At 39.2% G+C, this 20,792-nt stretch overlaps 1 protein-coding gene across 1 annotated transcript in view; it reads right to left on the minus strand.

The window, feature by feature from the left end:
* The window catches only part of SLC7A11 (solute carrier family 7 member 11), a 79,707-nt gene that overhangs the window by 13,267 nt on the left and 45,648 nt on the right, over window positions 1-20,792 (minus strand). The window contains exons 7-11 of the mRNA XM_045798970.2: window positions 11,447-11,570; window positions 9,433-9,536; window positions 8,511-8,607; window positions 6,849-6,998; window positions 5,425-5,602 (exon numbers count right to left, since the gene is read on the minus strand). Coding sequence (XP_045654926.1) covers window positions 5,425-5,602; window positions 6,849-6,998; window positions 8,511-8,607; window positions 9,433-9,536; window positions 11,447-11,570 — 653 coding nt within the window. The remainder of the gene's footprint in view (window positions 1-5,424; window positions 5,603-6,848; window positions 6,999-8,510; window positions 8,608-9,432; window positions 9,537-11,446; window positions 11,571-20,792) is intronic.

Genomic DNA, 20,792 nt, shown 5'->3' on the forward strand with positions numbered 1-20,792 from the left:
TGATAGTTTCAGACCCATATCATCTCTCATCCAGACATGCAATGTTTCTCTTCTTTCATGACTTGTCACCTGTAATAGTCCCTTTCAAGCAGTATTTCACGTCACTAAAAAAGATAAATTTTTCATCCATTGCTTTGTAACAGTGTTCCCCAAAGTTGTTTTTCTCCACACACTAATTTTTTATAATATACGTTAATTATCAAGAGCTCAGCACAGTTCTGGCAAATGATAAACTCCATGTAAATCTTTCTTGAATAAATTATATTGTTACAGCCCACTCTACACTGAGATATATGTGGAACACAAGGGAGTGCTCAAGATTAATAAAAGTCCATGTTTACAGAAAAGGGAAGTGATAAAATTAACTGAGAAAAATAGACTGTGGAAAAAGAAGTATCAATCAATAGTATGGGATATATGGCTTTTGTAAGATTGCAAAGCATTGGGATTAAATATACATCCTCTCCATCTCTTCCTCCCTGAACCAATGCCTAGAATGACTGATTTTCGAGTGTGTGTGTGTGTGTGTGTGTGTGTGTGTGTGTGTTTGTGTGTGTGTGTGTGTCTATTCGTGCATGTATCTACTGAACAAAAGCCTTTTCCAAAAGTCTGTTTCTGTATTCTGGGGCCCCCAGCCCTTTGCTTTCTTAGACGTCTTACCCATGTCACAACACTGCATCAGTTCCAGAGAAAAGGAGAACAATTTAGAGATCTCGATGCTTTGGTAGTGTGACATTCTCCTTTCTGAGCTCAATTTAGATCTTCTATTCAGCAGCACATATGGGGCCAAAGAATCTGTTTTCCAGTTCTGCACACCCATTCTCTTCTTCCATGTTCAATCAGTCCTATTACATTCTCTCCTGTGACTCTCCTATGTTGTCTCTTGGGATCCCAAGATTTGAATAATTCTCATCATAATGGAGGTTTGGCCAGAGTGACTGATTTTGGCCCTGAGTAAGCTGTTGGAAATACACCTGCTTTTCCTTCTAGGTGATCTACAGTGATGGGATCAGACGGGCGAACTCGGCAGACCCAAATACATCTCTGTGGAAGCTTCCTGCTTGCCTAGGAGAATTGTGGGGCATGTAGCATTCAAATGCACACATGCTCATATAAGACTTTTAACTTTGGGGATAGTCAATTCCATAATTCTATTCTTTAAAAAAATATATATATATATATATATATTATATATATAAACGAGCCCACTGGTTTTTTATATATATATATATATATATATATATATATATATATATATATATTGTTTTTTTTTTAAGATTTTTAAGATTTAAGCCCACTGGTTTTATATATATATATATATAGTTTTTTTTTTTTAAGATTTTATTTACTTGAGAGAGAGAGCATGAGCAGGGAGTGGGCAGGAAAGGGGCAGAGGGAGAGTGAGAAGCAGACTCCTTGTTGAGCAGGGAGCCCAATGCGGGGCTGGATCCCAGGACCCTGGGATCATGGCCCGAGCTGAAGGCAGGTACTTAACCGACTGAGCCACCCAGGCGCCCCTCCATGACACTATTCTTTTAAATAAAGTTGAGCCAATGAGTCTCCACTTGGTATTTTCAGTGACTGCAAGTTACAAGAGCAAACAGCAATTGTAGTATTTCTAGCTTTACTTTTCATGTTTAGTAGTTTTTGAAATCAGCTGAAACAACAACTGACCTTGCAAAATCTGACTTACTCGATCACCCTTGGTAAAAGCATGGAACCTACAGCCAAAACTGAGTAAGTCTGTGAAGTATTAGCAGAAAACCAATCTTCTGCACAAGTCATAGTGGAAATAATAGTATGTATTTTTTTTTTTTAAGGCTTCCAAACCTTTTCACATGCATGGTCTCATTTTATCTTTACAATAAAGGTGGTTTGGGCCCCTAAGAGATGTAGGCAAGCTTAACTAATGTAAAATATTGCACTGCAGACTTCGTGAAGAGCCAGTCAAATGCATTAAGGAGCTTTCAGTGAGGTATCATAAGCTACATTACCAATGATACGACATAAGCAGCATATGCTTTTAGGACCCTGGAACTGCAAAGTCATTGTCTACCGAGATGGACTATGATCATTTTGCTGGTGCTCCCCAGTACGAGTCTTTGTAAACAAAGATGTTGCCTAAATACAGCTGGCCTCCATATCTTGCTTTAGCAAGAGGGACCAACGTCCAGTCATCCCATTCATCTCGGCTGTGACACAGTCCGGCCGATAAATAGAGGCAGCCAAGCAAAGTGGTTATTGCAAGCCCTCGCCAGAGCTTGCCAGTTCTAGCTACCTCCATGTATGTGAGCATGTCAGTGCGGTGTCTGCCCCATTTTCCTTGGGTGAGAAGCTCATGTTTCTATAAATAAATAAATAAATACCCAGAAAAATTCACTACTCTGTCACAGATGGCAGAAAAATGTGTTCTGTGTATCTGACTATTCCCTTAAGAGCACATTTTCTTTTCACCCTAGGAACGCTATCAAACAAACCGTGGTTCAATACTGGCATCCTGTGGCCAGAGAAATTAATCAAATCTCGGAAAATCTCAGATCCTCAGGTTCTGAACATTCCTGGCTGTCTGTACCAAGCAGCTTTTCACCATTTCCTGAAGGCTGTTTGGTCACCTCACATCGTCTGTGAAAGCACCTGAGGTTAAGATGTATTTTGATCAACTATCATTTCAGAAGGCTAACCTGTTCATGCATATCAGGGTGAAAATAAACGATAATGGAAAGTCTAGAGAACGTTACCCAACAACAGCAATAAAAATCTGATACTAAATAGCGGAAGCTCTCCAAGTTCACACTGAGCTTTTTCCTAACAAGGAGACAGTTGGGGAAAGAGGCAAGGTGGTGGGCAGGACTCCGCTGTTTGTGTGTCTATTGTATGAGTGTTTTGTTTTGGCCAAAGGCTAGGAAACTACTTGCTATTGCAGCAATAAATATTATGAATTTTCTTTATTTTACTACAAGAATGCTGCCTAAGAGGAAAATCAAACAAAATTATGGAGGATTGTTGTTTTTTGCTACTCACTTTCAAGGCGGCTATAAAGATAAAGGGTTACAAGGCTCGCAGTTTAAAAGCAGAATTGCCATGCTCCCTGGTAAGACTTAATGGCATTTTTGAGATCCAAATAACCATTATGGGACTACTGCATCGCGGCTGCTTTCACAAATGGCTACACTAAATTTGGAGCCCTTGGAGATGTTTGAAACATCATTAGAGACAGAAAAACAACAAAAAACTTCAAAATCACGTAAGCATAGAAAACCATCAAAGAAGGATCAAGTGTGAAAACTGGCAGTTGGTCGGCACAAAGAAATGGTGCAAAATATGAACATGGTAGCGACGGGAAAGGATGTTTAGAGTTGGCTGCCTCCCGATGGGGGGAGCGCAATGCCTACTACGTGGGAGAAAGCACGGAATCTGCTCTCTCATCATGCTCTCCGTCATCATGGTCCAACTCCAGGGCTATAGATCTCTCTTCCTCAATTCGCCTGCTTTCCCACGGTGCTCGGGGCTTTGAACTGTCTCTAGCCAGGATCTGAGACAGACACAGACCTCGCAATGATGAACGTTAATCTGTCCCAAACATTGGTAATGAGGACAGCAATCCTAAGCATAGTTATTGTTTAACAAGATTCTTTTTTCTTTTCAGGAAAGCCTCTATATTTATTGCCTCCAACAGAGAAAATGTAAATAAAAATATTGCACAGAAAACTAGTGTGATCTAACAGGAAATAGAGATTAAATACCCTGCCAGACAATCAGTGTGCCCGTGTTAGCCTTAAGGAACCCAACTTTTAGAGTAATGGCTCTTCAGGGAGTAAGTAAGTGTTGCTGGCTAGAAAAAATTCAGATATAAATAGTAGCATAAGGCCTAAAGATACCAAATACCAATTAAACGCTAATAGCGAGTAGTAGCAAAAGTCTATTTTAAATGGCTGACTTCTAAATGAGTTTGCGTAGCACAGTGGAGAGCTGATATATATGCATATTTTGGAGTTTTTTGTTTTTTAGTTTTAGTAACACTGACCTTATTTATTAACAATTTTACCAGAAATATCAGAAATCTCCCTGAACTTCTTACTGGGCTTTTAAAAATTAATTATGGTTAAAGAAGTAAATTAAAATGAATGATAAGAAAAATAGTTGATTTCTAAACTCACTAAACTCATCAAATTCACCTGCTAGAACATGGCTGTTCTTCTGGCTACATTTCTTTTTACTTCTCTCTTGTCCCCTACCCACTCTAGAAAGACCATGGGCTTTGAAGTCCAGCAGATGTGGGTTCAAATCCTAGCTCAATGGTTTAAAATCTATACACTCAAAAGTAAATTCTCTATCTCCCTGAGTCCTGGTTTCCCACCAGGTATAGGAATAACAAACACTATCTCACACAGGGAGCCTGTAGAAGATGGGATGAGAGGATGTGAGGGAAAGTCCTCACTCAGCAGAGCCTCTGACAGAGGGACAGCCTTTCTACCTACTCATATCCTTTATTCCCTCTTTCGCCAACTTACTTGGTCACCAAGCCCACTGGGTTTTTCCTCATTAACAGCTTTCACTTTCTCTTGGACCCTGCCTGCATTGTCTGTGTCCAGACCCTTCTTAATCCTTATATGGGATTACTGTGGTAACTACCAATCTTGAGTCTCTTCAGCCTTGACCTTCTCTAATCCATCCTCACTGTACCCAGGATGATTTTTATAAAATACAACACTACTTGAGTTTGAATTCTAGCTGGTCTACTTAACATCCGCATGACTTGGAACAAGTCACATGAATTCTTCCATGATACAACTCAAAATCTATAAAATGGGGAGGATAACTTTTCCTACCTTGGAAGGTTGTTATAAGGATTAAATAAGGTAATATATGTGCTAACACACAGAAATCACACAATAAATGTGAGTTGTTATTCTTCTCTTCATTGTTCTTGCTGTTCTTACCCTCCTGTGGTTCGCCATGCCTATTAAGTAGGGTTGTGTCATAATCATGATATTTAGGACCCTTGTGGGTCTCTGTCTCACTCCCAACCAAATCTTTTTTCACTCAGCAAGTAGCATGTTATGATATAGAATCAATAAACTGAGTTCAACCCAGAATAAAAAATAATTATGTCAGTAAGGGAGTCAGGAAAGCAATTAGGTCACCTACAGAACTGTTGATAAAATTCTATCCAAAAAAACTGTTCTCTAAAGAAGGGATTAGAGCAGCTCAAACTAAATATCCTGAAAGGACTGAGAGGCTGTACCCTAAACATCCTTCCTGCTTTTTCTTCTCCTAGTTCTAATTAAAATGCAATGATATATTTAAACTAGCAATTGTCTTATTTATATTTTTAAACTAAGGGGTGTGTGTGTGTATGTACACATAGATGGGTTTTCTACAACATGGTCCCTCAAGAGGTCACGAAATGTGTAACAGTCTTACCTGACATTCTTCTAAACCACTTGGGTTTCTTGTCCCATATAATAAAGAGATAGTATGCAGGAACCCCAGTCAGAGTAATGATGAAGCCAATTCCTGTACTAAATGGGTCGGAATACAGGGAAAGGGCAACCATGAAGAGACACGTGAAGGAAAACAAAGCTGGGATGAACAGCGGCACCTGGAACACAGCACAGGGAAAAAAATCACTTCAAGCAGATCCAGAGGCAGAAGATGGGTTCAAGAGGAGCACATCAGTCATAGGACCGGCTGACCCCCACTGGTCGTGTGAGCAGGTGACAGGTACCATCCTACCTTACCTGAACAGCAGCAGCTCTTTGATAGGGCACATACAACGTAGCAAACATACTCCCTTACATTTTTTTTTTAAATAAAATCTTTGAATAGAATAAAACCTGAGGATAAGTAAGTGTGTTTCATTAGGGATGTTTTGTTTGAATGGTTGGACTAGATAAGTACCATTACGATTTATGTTTTTGATTTTAAAAGGTTGGCTCTTTGATAATTATGATTAGAATTTGCTTTAACGTAGAGTCAAGAGCACGGGCTGCTTGTTACATGTTAAAGCCTTTCAGTGCATATTGATTTTCTGTTGGAGACTCACAATAAGAACTGACAGGAATAAAACAAACCAACTCCTATTCAACCACTAATAAAGATGTTGCTAGCATTCAGCAATGGATGTAATTAGAAACAAATTCTGACAACATGACTGACAGCATTATCTGTGTTATTTCTTAAAAGCAAATAAATAGTGAGGTCAAATCAATCCACGAACGTTCACGGCTAAAGGAGATGAGAAATACATTCGTCAGCCCTCCCCAAAGGAAAAGTTTAGTTATGGTAAAGGGTATTCTATTAAGTGGTGCATTCATACACCTTCACTTGCCCTGTGTATTTACGCTTCTATTTCTTCGGGAATATATAATGTAGACGAAGAGCGATGTCACAAGTCGTAACATTAAAGAATGTTTAAAATGCCTGTTTTGTAAAGCGGCATCCCTTTTAGAGTTTCAGTTAGTGACAATTCCACATGGCTCTGCCTCCCTCTTTCTCAGCACGGTTATCCACAATTACTCAGCATAAAGTTACAAGTATCCCACACTTTGAGAACACAGCAGGTCATTAGACACAACCAAGAAAAAGCAACATAACAAATACCCTATATATCTACCCCTTCTCAGAGATGTGACATGCAAAGTTGGGCACATCACATAAACGAGTTGATAAATTATTATTCCAAGCTAAAATAAATTCAGTATGAAGGCACTACCTGCAAGAGTTAAACATTTTATTCCAGAGGATGCTGCCCCCCGCCCAAGCTCCTCATCATCAAGTTATGACAAAGGGAGGACTAGGTATTAGAAGAAAGATTTATGTAAACCCATCAAGATTACTGAGGTTACCTTGAAAGGACGATGCATATCTGGGCGTTTGTATCGAAGATAAATCAGCCCAGCAACCGCCAGCCCAATAAAAAGCCACCTGGCAAAACTGAGGAAGTTCAAAAGACTGTAGAGGTCCCCAGAGAAGAGCATTATCATCGTCAAAGGGTGCTGGGGGGGAAGGGGGAGAAAAACCACGCTCGGTGAGTTAAAGAGAGCAGAGCCGATAACAATAACATCACTACACATTACGATTACCTTTTTCATATGATTATTTATACCGATAAACTACTGCAGTGATTAAAACCTATATTCAACTAACTTCCTATCTATATTCTGCTCTTCTACCCCATTACGCATCAGTAACAGCATGAGAAGATCATTATTACCGCTTAATCAGATGGAATGTTATATGGATGTTTAGTTCTTAGCTGTTTTTTCATCTGAGAGAGGAGAACGTGTTTTCAAAGAGTGAAACACAGGATATTCAATGACTTAAATTTAAAGACCCAGAGACTGAGATGATTAGCAAATAACGAACGCTACAAATCAAAAGTGTACCCAATTAGAAAATTCGCAGAGCGCTCTGTAAATGGTTTCTGACGAGCCCTTGGCTATGCACACACATGAAACACAGCCACTTCGAGGTGACTCTGTCGACTCCTGAATGCAAAATATTGACCTTTCCTTCCTCCACACTTACTCTCCCCGTGTGCTTGCCATGTGTGACCCTCGAGACCGCAGAGAATGAAGCAGAGATCAGCACAGCAAGTCTCTGCAGCTGCACACGCCAAGGACAGCACGACTGATAGCAGAGGCTTAAAATGAAAGCCCTCTCCACCGAATAATACATTCTGTTCCCACAAGTGACGTTAACTTCCAGATTCCGCACAGAGAGTACGCATACTTTACAAAGAGATTTCAAGGAAACATTCTGAAACAAATTAAATACATGAAACAAAATGTCCAGTGTATTCTATGGTGCTCCTGGCAGCAGATTCCATTTGACAAAAATGTTACAAAGTAGTAGGTAAAAATGAATATAATATTGCCAATGGATATTAGGCAGGACTTTGACACCTTACCCAGTTTTTTTGTATCCCAGGCTTCACAAACACTTCGCATTAAGAAATCTACAATTCAAGTTTCAGTTTTGGTGCTTTTATTTCTTCCCTTTAGAGTTGGTCTCAAATATCTCACTTTAAATCACAGAATTACGGCACAGTCTAGGACTTTAAGTGATTTTTTCTATTAATTTTGTATGCACTTCATTATAAGGGGCCTGTGATACTATGATGTACATCTAGGCTTCTTGGGACTGTGGCTGTTAGCTCCACTTTCGGTCTGCAGAATTGGAACTTGTCGCTCTACATTCTTTTTCTGGGAGGCTCTGTGTCGATGACAGAAGCCAAGGTAATCATTTCCCTTAGACCTCACAAATATCTACAGAGGTGAAAAGGAAGTGATGTGGTTATTGCCCCATAGCATCAAATATGCATTGGAAATACTGAATAAAGGGAAGCGACGGAAACTATCCTGCCTCCCAAACTCCACCAAGATCTACACAGAGCCAAGTGAGCAATGAATGAGGAAGGAAAGCACTATCTAAAGTCTGCTTTGAAATCCTCTTTGCTAACCTGTTACTCAAGTTTATATCTAGGTATACTTTTTAATATGCATTACCAAAACAATAACAGCTGGCAGAGGAGTGTGCTTGCGGACATGAATCATGGAGAGGATTTCTGGAAGGTGACCCTCTCGAGACGCAACATAGAATAACCTGATGGGAGAAAAATGTGGGTGGAATTGACTGTATAATTGATCATTTCAAAGGGAAAAATCCAGAAATCTAAGAGAAAACTTGCATCTAATTCGATACCAAATGGTTTGGCATTTCTTAGGTGATTATTTAAGTTTCACCATTCAGGTAACGCAGAGAATCATCAAGAGAAATCTGACTTCGGAATTTTCTAAAATCTGCCAAAATATTCTCTTACCCTTTGAGGAGAAACAATAGCAACATCCGACTCAGCAAGGCTCCCCTACATATAAATATCTCTAGGTTCCTAGTATTGGATGTGTGCTGTCAGCCACTCCAGCCCAATATACACACACATGCACACGTACGCCCACACACAGACATGCCCGTGTACACACCTAACATTTACATTTTTCTGACTGGATATTAACCTCATGGGAAAATAAAAGGGGCTTTTTCATCAAACAAAACAAAAGGGATACGGATGGTGGGGTGGTGATTTCTGGTGTCTCTTATTTTACTTTTTTTCTTGTCACCTTTAGAGAAACAAAAGATTTTATCACCAGAAATAAATTGCTGTTGTTAGACTCTGTAGACATACTACAAAAAAAAAAAAAAAAAAGTCTCCATGCCTGGCTTCAGTGTAGGCTTTGAGTAGACAAGCAGTGCCCTCTAATGGGCAGAATGAGACATGCTGTTGCTACTTGGACGAAGACTTCAATCTTACCATGTCTCTTTAAAAACAACAGGTTTGGAGGCACTATTTCTTTTCTTTTTAAACCCACCCTTATCACATCCAATCTCAAAAACAGAAACGCATTTCTGGAAATGCTTGAACTCACTCACCTGGAGACAGCAAACACACCACCATTCATGGAGCCAAAGCAGGAGAGGGCAACAAAGATCGGAACTGCTAATGAGAAATTTCCCAGTAGCCGCTCAGAAAAGGTCTAGTGAAAGACAGAACGAAGCAAATTAATGCTCTGCCAGAAAGTAGAATAAAATGAAGCAATTTAGGCCAACCTCGCTCTATGACTTTCTTTTAGCGTGCTGATACATGTATGTTTTATAATCTTTCTTTTTGGTTAGGGTCAAACTAACTTCTTAGACAATAATCAAAAGCAGGTACCATGGCATCGCTTGTTGCAAAAGTATGAGCAAAGGTCTAAACAAGCACCTTCTCTCTACTTTCAAAAAGCAACGATCCATTTATTGAATCTTTATCAACTGTGATATCTATCAGCTCTTATTCTGTAAGTAGAAAAATCTCAGTTCAGAAGTTCTCCTATTGGAGACAGAAATCCTGCTGTAAAATGCCTTCTCTTTAGCCTGCAAACCCGCATTTTGATAGTGAAGTTTAAATGTACACTGAGAAGTATCACGGATTCTTGTTTCAGGTACCAGTCCTCCTGCTGTGACACAGAAGGACAGTGAGACATAATTGACGACTTAACCATTTATATCGCATCTACGAGCAGTTCTGCAAATCTTTTGCCCTGAATAATCACATTAGCTGAATGTCTGTTTATTGAGTCCCTCTCTCCCTCTCAGGTATCTGCCAATTCCTTCTGTGGTTTCCTATAAAAAGGCTAGAATACAAAATACAAGTCTGAGAAAATCAAGCCACAGAAAATACGAAAAATAAACAACAAAACTTCTGAAATTTCCTTTTATGCCAAGCATAGGCAACACTGCAAATTTCCATGAAGGATGTATTAAACACACACACACACACACACACACACACACACACACACACACACACAACGTGGGATTCTTTAGTTGTCCTTGATGCAGCTGGTGCTGTGTAATTAATGGACCACATTACGCTCAAAGAGTAAGTGCTGCCCTTTGTCTAGTACGATGAGATGACTGACCCAACATCGGTAAGCTCTGGACAGTTGGTTGTCTGGTAGGACTTACAGCAGCCGCAAAGTCTTTTTTTTAACACAGTGAACACGTACATAGGTTCACTTGAAATGAGATAATTTGTTCCCTGTGTATGTTGCCCATATGAGCTAATAGTGACTGTTTTAAAAGGAACTGACATCTAGTGATGGGAAGTTACTTTTTCACCCTTCATTGTTATGAGGTCATGAATAAATGCTCCCTTACCAGCTAAGTTTTTATACAAAATAAAAGTATGTGTCACAGAATAACAGTCCCATAGCATGACCTTTGAGAGCAAAGATGGTCCTGAAGTCAAATAAATTTTGGAAAATGCTGTAAAATTACAAGTATCCACTTCAAAGGGAACTAAAATGCACATTAGCATCTTTAATATTCTGAGAAGTGCTATAGCACTGACATCTGTTTAACTTTGAATAACTCAGTATTTCCAAAAATTAATAATATCCCATTACTGGTATTCAAACGGATATACTAGAACAAATATATATGGTCATCCCTTGGAAATTCTTAAGTGGTACTTTGGGAAAAAAGATTTTAAGTTAGCATTTGAAAAGTTTATAAACAGGAAAGAGTGCAGAATAAATTATAATTCGCATACCAAAAAAATACATGCATTTAAATTCAGTAACTACCCTCCTATCCTTAAAGTCAGGTTGGAAGAACACTATCTTCTATTCAACATGCACGCGTGGAAGTGTGTCTTCAAGCATGAATATGGGGAAATGTTTTACACGAAATGAACAAGGCAGAGAAATCGTATAGGACTTTGGCTGTATCAGTTAAATGGAATATGCTAAGGTGTGTTCTAAATTTTTTAAATGCTCATTATCATTCAGGTCAAGAAAAGATTACTGAATTTCAAAACACTTTCTGCTGAAGGGAACTACTACGAAATTGCATCAACTCATTAACCTAAATTCAAATTGGCATTTTCCCAACTTGGACTTACCACCGCCACTGCGTTTGACAGCAACAGCTCCTCGGCACTAATGGTCGTAAAGTAGGCCACATTTGTTAGCACATAGCCAATGGTGACGATGGCCATGGATATACATATGGCAAGGGGGATGGTTCTGAAATGCACGAAGGAATTGCTTATTAGTCATCTTTTGTTAGTCATTCGCTGAAAGCAAAGACGGTATGATAACAGGCTAATTCAAACAACAAATAAAATAGTATGTATGATAATTATAGACTCTGTTGGGCATGTATATTTTATCAGGGTGAAGTACTACAGAGTCCTTTGTAATTTAATAAGGTCCATGGGAGCAGATACTCCATTTGCCTTGTCTACTGCTCTAGCCCCAGAACATATGGGTCCATCCTCTTCTTGCGTTCCATAAACGCGATAGCTGTGTTTCTCACACCTGAACCTGCATCACTTGGAAGGCTTGTTGAAACACAGTTTGCTAATCCCATCTCAGACTTTCTGATTCAGTAGGATTTTCATTTCTAACAAGTTCCTGGGCAATTGTGCTGCTGCTGGCCAGGGGACCACACTTTGAAAACCATGGGCCCATATACCTTCCTAATACTAATTTATTGCCTCGACACCTTTCTAATCCTAGACCCCAGGAAGGTCTTTCCCATCCAGCTTTTCTCCTTCAGTAGCTTCCCTTATCAGCACATAAGTTGTACACTTTTGGATGCAGGAGAGCAAGATATATCTACCATTCTAAATGATAGTAATGATAATTTTATATATAACACAAAAAGCACAGAAGTGCTCGCCATAATGACTTTGCACTGCCCTGCTGTGAGTTCAAAGGAAGCTCAAGATCATGAGTATCTATTAAAGCAACAGTGCAGATAATCCCATGAAATTAGAGGTGACATGCTGTGAAGTACATATGACCGGACCGTGCTGACACTCTGTGGCATCCACAAGTACCCGGCACAAATGCAATGTTATGTCTTCATTTAATGCACCGGGAAAGCCAGGAGTTACTGACCCTAATAATTTGATTCCATGTTACCGATACACATTACTTGCTTAACATAATCACCTCTTCAGACTCTTTCCAGTTCAAGCAACTTAAACCTTCAGCTCCCTGCACAAAGGCTGATGGGTTTTTTAGCCATACAGCTTATCAGCCCTCATGGAGCCTTAACCCTGCTGGGTGCCACTAATGAAGACCTCAATATAATTTCTTCTAAGATGAAAATACAGTTCAGAGCGGGGATAAAAAAAAAAAAAAAAAAGAGGCACAGCCTGCCTCGCTCCCCAAGCTGGGTATGTTTAGCACACAAAGTCCCAGCTCATTATGCTGAACAGCACTATCCCCTGTTGAGAACAGGCAAACCTAGCCAGTCAGCAACTGCCATTCATTATGCTGCTTGGAGCCTGACACTTCCCCTGATCCCCAAAGCCTTAAGCCTTGATGGGGAAACACATTGACCTCTAAATCCTGGCATCCTAATATAAAAGTAGCAGATGTTCCCCTTCCCCAGTGTGAAGAGGGTCCTGTGGAATTTTCTGTTAACACCATAACATGCATTGCTAGTTGTGATTGATAAATGCTAAATTTAAGCAGAGGAAATCACTGGCCCAATTAAATAAAAGGAGTGAGTGGCGTAAGGCACATGAAAGATGAATTCTATTTCTCCGAAAGAAAGACGAGATGTAAATGCAAAGGGCTAAGAAGGCGAACTTGAAGGTATATGTGCAGCTTCTCAACCACTCGCTGTATTATTTTAAACTTGAATCTTTTCTGTTTTTATAACATCCCAAATGGTGTGTTAAGCTCCTTCTCTGGAGGAGAGAAGCAGGGAGGGAGAGGGGGAGAGAGAGACTCTCTATTCCTTTGCAAGAATGGGATTAAGAAGTGTAAAGTTTCTGTTAATAAAAACTGAGGTGACATTGTTCAGTGCAGCGAAGCAACTAACGTGTCCAGGACAGGTAGCACTGTCACATCGTGTGGCACTGCAAATCAGCAGGGACAAGTCAGTCTGAACCGTGGGCTGTGGCCCTCCCAGCATAGAATCAAGCCTCCGCTTGGCTCTTCCTGCTTGGAGATTACGGTACATCTGAGAGAAGCTTTCTAAATTGATTTTAGCAGAAAGAATCCTTAAAAAAAAAATCCAACTTTTTTTTCTCCACTTGTCAATGACAAAAACTATAGCAATAGCTGCTGTCATTACTTGGTGGCTGTTACGTGCTGGATATTTTATTAGGTACTTTACATATTTGGCTCGTTTTATCTTTGGAAAATCCTGTGAGTTAGGGCATCATCGCGATTTTATATGTGAGGAAATGAAGTCTTAGTCTAAATAACTGTTTAAAGATACACAACTGGTAAGTGGGAACCCGGAAGTCAGCTGATCAATCCTAGCTGAAGTCACAGCATTTGAAGCACTAAAGTGTATGCTCTCTCTCAATCTCTCAACTCTTAATTTTCAGAGAAATCGTAATTGTTGCATATGTTTATTGCAAAGCTCTTATCAAGACTGTATTTTTCATGTAGTCACTGAAAATGCAGTTTTATTTACTATAAAGGAAGGAAAAGAGTTATTCCACGATATTTATAATTTTTCTGTGTAATATGAACCATAAAGTCGAGTGAATGTTTTCAAAGTTTCAATTTTTAGAAAATGGGTTTTGTTTTTGTTTTTTAGATTTAAAAGGCAACGGAAGGTCACTTAATAAATTTTCCTACAAAATTTTTGCAGGAAAGGAGGAAAAGCAAGCATGTTTGTCCGAGAAGCTGAAATGTATAGATTATTAGCGATTTTACTATCAGCCAGATATACTATATAGATACTACAGGGAAAAATCAAAGGAGCTTAAAATACAAGACAAAAGTGAGAAAGGGGTCCAACCTTGTTGCAGTTCACAACATGCCCAGGAATTCCTCTCTAAGTAAATTAAGCCATGAAATTGGAGGGGGTGTGGCAAAAGAGCCACTATCTTCTGTCCTCAGGTTCCATTTCACTTCGACAAGGGGAAGGAGGAGAAGTTTGTGGCTGCTTTGGCATAAACAGCAATCAATTAGTGAGGACAGCAGCTGACGTGTTCAGAAGGGCTTGGCACCATGTGGTTAACTCCTGGGTTTCAAGCACCAAAGCTTAAGAGCTACTGGGTGAGCTGATAAAAGCTATTAGGCCATGCCAGAGCAGTCTTTCTGGAGGCTTTAGATGCAGAGGGCAGATAAGCACAGTTAGGAACTTAAGATTAAGGCAAATGGCACATAATAATAAAATGAATTAAAGGGACTCCTAGACCACTGATATTTCAAAGCCTCTGTGTTATTGTGAGGTATCCTCCAATTCTAAGTGCAACAAAAGCATTGTCTTTAAGCTGAATAAAAACAACTCACTCCTATGAATTCCACTCTTTTTTGAATGTTTGTGCCTGTCTGTTATGATTAACAAAATACAAATGTATTGAAAAGAGTTACTTAATCCTTAAGACCCCTAGTCATTATACAAAGTCTTTTCAATTAAAGGCCATTAAGTACGTGAGAATCCAATAATTTTATTAGCTGCACTTAGTTTTCAATCCAAAGGTCTTGGATAGTCATCTTTTCCTGTGGGTTTACTTTATATTGGTACCTATAACCCATCTATGTCACACATGGATAAATATTTGTTTTCTTTGAAATTATGAAATGGGAGTCCCTGCTACATCTGCTTAAAAGCACTTCATTCTAGGGAACAGACCTCCCCAGGAATCCAAATGGTCCCCAAAGTGATGGCTGGGAGCTTATATTTGTATATTCTGCAAAGCACTGACAAACACACTTTATCTTCGAATATACACATGCCACTCCAAATCCTTTGTGGAATGAGAGAGAGTATAAACGAATAACAAACAAAATTCACAACAACTGAATGAAACAAGAGGTTGCTGAAATTGTTCACACCATTTTCAAATAAGGGAACCAAGGCTCAGAAAGTTAAGTGATGCGGCCAAGGTTACAAAAATAGTAGGTGGGAGGCCTGAAACTTGAGCCTACGTCTTCCAGCTTTAAGTTCCACATTCACCATATATCCTGTCATGACACCATGGCTGCTTTGTGCCTGCTTTAACTCCACATACAAGGTCCCTAGGATTCTTACGTGCTGACAAACATGTGTTTTATTTTGTATAAGTAATACAAATACCCGAAGGCTGGATGTAACAATGTGACACGTTTTATGCCAAAAGTATTTCTCTCTGCACCAAATAGTCATCACAAATAAACTTGCAAATAATGCAGCATGGGATGCATTTTTTAATATACTTTACAACTGTACGTGAGAGCATCAGAAATGACCACTGTTTCCAATGCTTTATATTGGCCAGAAGACTCTTGCTGCAAACACAGAAGAAGTCAACCTCGCTTGATTCGCCAGAGGTTTGAGGACACCTGAAGGTTACAGGGATTTCTGATTTTCTTTTCTTTTTTTTTTTTAAAGATTTTATTTACTTATTTGACAGAGATAGAGACAGCCAGCGAGAGAGGGAACACAAATAGGGGGAGTGGGAGAGGAAGAAGCAGGCTCATAGCAGAGGAGCCTGATGTGGGGCTTGATCCCATAACGCCGAGATCACGCCCTGAGCCGAAGGCAGACGCCTAACCGCTGTGCCACCCAGGCGCCCCGGATTTCTGATTTTCAAACCATATGGGTCATTTAGTCATCACTTGAATTTAGAATATTCCTAAAATTGTTTTATAACTTGATCAAAATTTCCTGAGATTTGTGTGAACCAAAATAAGTTCCACACAATCCCCAGTGTTGCAGACACACAAATGGAAACCACAGAACTCATTGATCCTGGGGCGTCCAAAGTTTGAGCCAGGGGACTGGGCATGATGACAGTCAGTTCTGTTAAAGCCTGCTCTTTTATGTTCAAGAATCTTCTAAGGGAAGTGACTGACGCTTCACACTTTCTATTTAAAAATCATTAATATTTTAACACATGTATGTGACACTCAGGAGAAAGGAGAGGGGGAAGGAGGGATTAAGAAGTGCAAGAAAATGGTAAACTTCTTAATATGTGAGATGCAAAACAAAAAAAAGTAAAACAACTTTCAAAATATTTTCCAATTCTATTAATAAACTAGGCACTATTCGTATATAATTGAAATGTAACTGATTCATCTCAACACTAAGTATTTAAAATTATATTAAGTACCTCTTGCTTCCAAGTTTTTTAGACTCATACTTGTTTCACATTTTCTTTATAATTACCCTATAAAGACCTTGAAAAGCTCTTCTATAGCTCTGACACAGAAATGACTCAAGCACCTCTTTTATTTCTCTCTTTTGTATCCACCGATCAATTAATTAATTAATTTTTGCTGAATCACTGTTTATACACTGCTGTTAATTTTATCTTACTCCTCAAACTTCAGTCATGTGTTATAAAAAAAGATAAGTAATAATATATCTTAAAGAAAATCAATCTATATTTTTCATTCACATGATTTTTTTTTCCATACATTTTTATATACTTTCCCTGACTCTTGCTCATACCGAACGTTCCAGAGAGCCCTGGGCACAGAATCATCCTATCTGGCTATGTGATTTCAGACATTTCTAGCAGGGATTGAATTACAAATAAGTGTTTTCGATAGTTTTCCAGACGTGAAACAATTAGATTACAGATGGCTGGAATTACACATTCCTTTGTGTGTTTTCAGTGATTTTGCCTCATTGTCATTTAGTGCTATCGCTATATCTCTGGTTATACACAGTGTGAGGGAATTGGGCTGTTAATAACATAAAAGAAATGCACTTGAGGGGACATAACAAGTAGTTGAGGGAAGTGTGTGGGCTGTCACTAAAAGAAAAAAAACGTAGCAAGAGGAAGAATCATGTTCAGTCCTAACTTAATGACAATTTCTGGGCCAAGGATGAACACAGAGATGTGGCAAGCAGATTGTCACATAAAGGTACACAGTGATCCCACTGAGTTCAGGCATTAAGCACCTGCCCTCAGCTCCTTACAGGATCAGGGCAAGGCTATGGATGTTTTCACTGAAATACTTTAAATCTCAATACCACTGATGTCTAATCTAAATCTCACCATTCTCCATTGTCCACAAATGAAGAAGTCCATAAACAGAAAGAGAAGACAGAGAGACCTGTAGAGAGATGTAAGAAATGAACAGACACAGATTAAAAGACTGCAGGGCTGAAGGAGGCTCGTGGGAAAATGAAAGGAGAGAAGTAGATACAGTCACACCAAAGAGAACAAAGAACTAAAATGGAAACTTACACCTCAGAAACATAGTGTAAGAAGCAATCAGAAGCATTAGTATAAGCATTCAGTCCCTTAAAATACTTAATTTTTTATCCTATTGAAATAAATTCATCAGTAAATAAAATTAAGCTTGAGAGTAAATTTTCATTTGCTTGAATTATCATTTAAAAAAGTAACACGGTCTACATCTCACTTTTTATCATTTTCTGGAGATTTAGAGTATGTCTTCCAGCTATATTACCATTACTCATATTTATCATGGGTAAACATAAAGATATTAGTAGGCAAGTTTGAATGTACAAAAACACTATTGGTTTCCAATAAAATGTTAGCAATTAAATAACTGAAAAGAGAAAATATTTTAATAAAAATAAATTAAATTTCACACCGATGTTCAATTCTTATTTTTGTTACACTGTTTTTACAATACGCCTTTTAAAATGTCATTGTCTTCCTCAGGATTTGACCTGACGTACACTACAATAACGCAACATCTCAGCGAACTGTTCTTTGTACCAGAGTCCCTAAAATTCAAATGCATGGCTGAAATATGAACTACCCCCCATACCTTTGTATACCTCTTTCCACAGTATAAATTGTTCCTCAGAAGAGCTACCCACATAGGCCACATTTGCCAGACTCTCCTGTATGTAGGGGAGAAGGTGGCTTATCCTTGATGTCAACTGATGTGGCAGTTAAAGGCCCAGGTGGACGAGAAGTGAGACACCTAATCACCTGCCCTGCCTAACTGGCAGCTAGCTGCAGAGAACCTAGAGAGGAGCAAAGCCACGCCAGGGAAGGAGTCCAGGTCACAGACTCAACATGTGGAGGAAGGCCCACCAGTTAGCCAGGGACACCAACACTGGAGGTCACAGGATTTAAAAATCCAATTTTTGACTGTTTAAAGCCATTGAAAACTTGCAGTTTGTCCGCTGTAGCAGCTGGCATCACCCTAACTAATACAAGAATGAAAGGCCTCATTATATTAAGATCTCAATTAGTTTATGTAAGAGTTAAAATGGGTCCTCATTAAATTTTATCCTGTGTTATATTGTTTTATAAGAGATCAGTATATGATATAAAATTCTTAAAACAATGTCCCAAGTTACAAAAGCCAAAAGAAAACATTCACATCTGAGAATAGTAAAAATTAGTCATTATTCAAACTTCCTAGGAACAGAGCAAAGATAGATCCCCTTGTTTGCTACTTTAAAATATAAAAACTCCTGCACTTCTAACAGCTGCCACCATTCCAACAAAGATCAAAGCACAATCGCTTCTTGTTTTGACCAAGGACATATAATAACACAATGTAATGTTAAATAAATATCTTTTATGCCAAGAACAAGGCCACATAAAATAAATATACCCACTTTGGCATAGCAAATGGGAATTAGAGTCAAAATTCCCTCAGGCCATAAGCACTATCTCGGAAGGAACAGATAACATTTCTCCTACTATCATGCATAAATCAGGTCCAGGCACATTTCTGATCAGCCACATGATAAGAAATGGAACAGGTCAACATGGAGACGTTCAGCCATGACGAATACACTACTGCTTCTACCACCAAAAACCGCCTTCGACATTTGACTGACAACGACAAACCTAATTATTAGCAATAATATCACTTCGATATCTGGTGGTCATATAGATAAGTGACTTTCCGGTTGGGTGCTCTGGGAATCGGAACAGAAACTGGACAATTGGCAAGATTACAGACCACCCTGTTCTCATTTGCTTCAACCAAATCAATCCTCTCTTTGTTTTATGCATTGATACTCTGCCACGCAACTGAGGCTTTCGAATAGTTTTTAAAATCACTGCTCTACATTCTACAAGTCGAATTATGTCTTTGGATTATTTTTTGGACCCAATACTAGCTTCCTAAAGTACAGTTTTGAAAATATATAAATTTGTTTCATAAAGTAGCTATATATGAATGATTATACAGGTATGCATATATACATTTTACTCCATAAAGTTGAAAATAATGTTTTTTACTGCAACGAGTCCCTGTTTATACTCCCTATTTATACGGTCATTCTAGCAGGAAAGGTACAAAGTTGACAGACGAGCCAAGAGCTATGGCCCAGCTTTAGTAAGTGGTAAATCCATACGGCAGGACCAGAGAACGTGACACAGCAGGCTGATGAAGGGGTAGAGAAAAGCAATGAGGAGAAGACAGAGTTGATGGGCCGAGTAGCTTGCTGGTTGAGAGAGGTGATATGTCATTGTCAAGAAAGTGATGATGAAGACTCCTGATAGGAACAGGTCGCAGCTCCCCGAAAAGGTCACGAAGGTCCAGAGAATGGCAGAACCCCCTGCAAGCCGTCACTCTCCTCTCTGCAGGCTGTCCATTCACAGAGATCATACAGCAGAAATGGAAATTTTGTCATCTTTTTTCTTTCGGCTCAAAAGTTAAACCCTCTGAACAATAAGCTTTTGTGCTATAGTTTATATTTACTAATGTCCTTTCTTAGACTACAAGGATTCGTAGGCAAACCTCTCTCTAGGGATAATTTTCTCAAGTCAAATACACTGTGCAGTGGCTGAGGGACTAGGAAAATAGAGGCGGTCCTCACATTCGCCCACCTTTTAATTCCCCCTCTCCTTTATACTTTCTCTCAGCCCCATTCCCCAAATTCCTACAACCAATATATGTATTGGTATATATATGTGCCATCCCAGTTGTAAATTGTCTTTTCCCAACATCTTTTCTCTGGAGTTTTGCCTTTGATTTTATCTTAAGTTCATAGTTTTGAAAAATGTGCTAGACCCCAATTGAAGGCTGGGTCTAGTCACATTCCAGTCACTTGCAGGGACTCAAGGAGATCACTGGATCTCTCTAGGATTAAACTTCCTTATCAGCTAAAAAGGGTATTTTGAATTGGGGCACCTGGGGCGGCTCAGTCAGTTGAGGCACAGACTCTTGGTTTCAGTTCAGGTCATGATCTCACGGGTCCTGAGACTGAGCCCCAAGTCAGGCTCTGCACTCAGCAGGGAGTCTGCTTGAGATTCTCTCCCTCTGCCCCTCCCTTGACTCATGAACATGCAAACTTGTACACGTGTGTGTGCCTGCTCTCTCTCTCTCTCTCAAATAAGT

This window comes from Ursus americanus, chromosome 13, assembly GCF_024610735.1.
Source record: "Ursus americanus isolate L20-20 chromosome 13, mUrsAme1.1.p, whole genome shotgun sequence".
NCBI classification, from domain to species: domain Eukaryota; kingdom Metazoa; phylum Chordata; class Mammalia; order Carnivora; family Ursidae; genus Ursus; species Ursus americanus.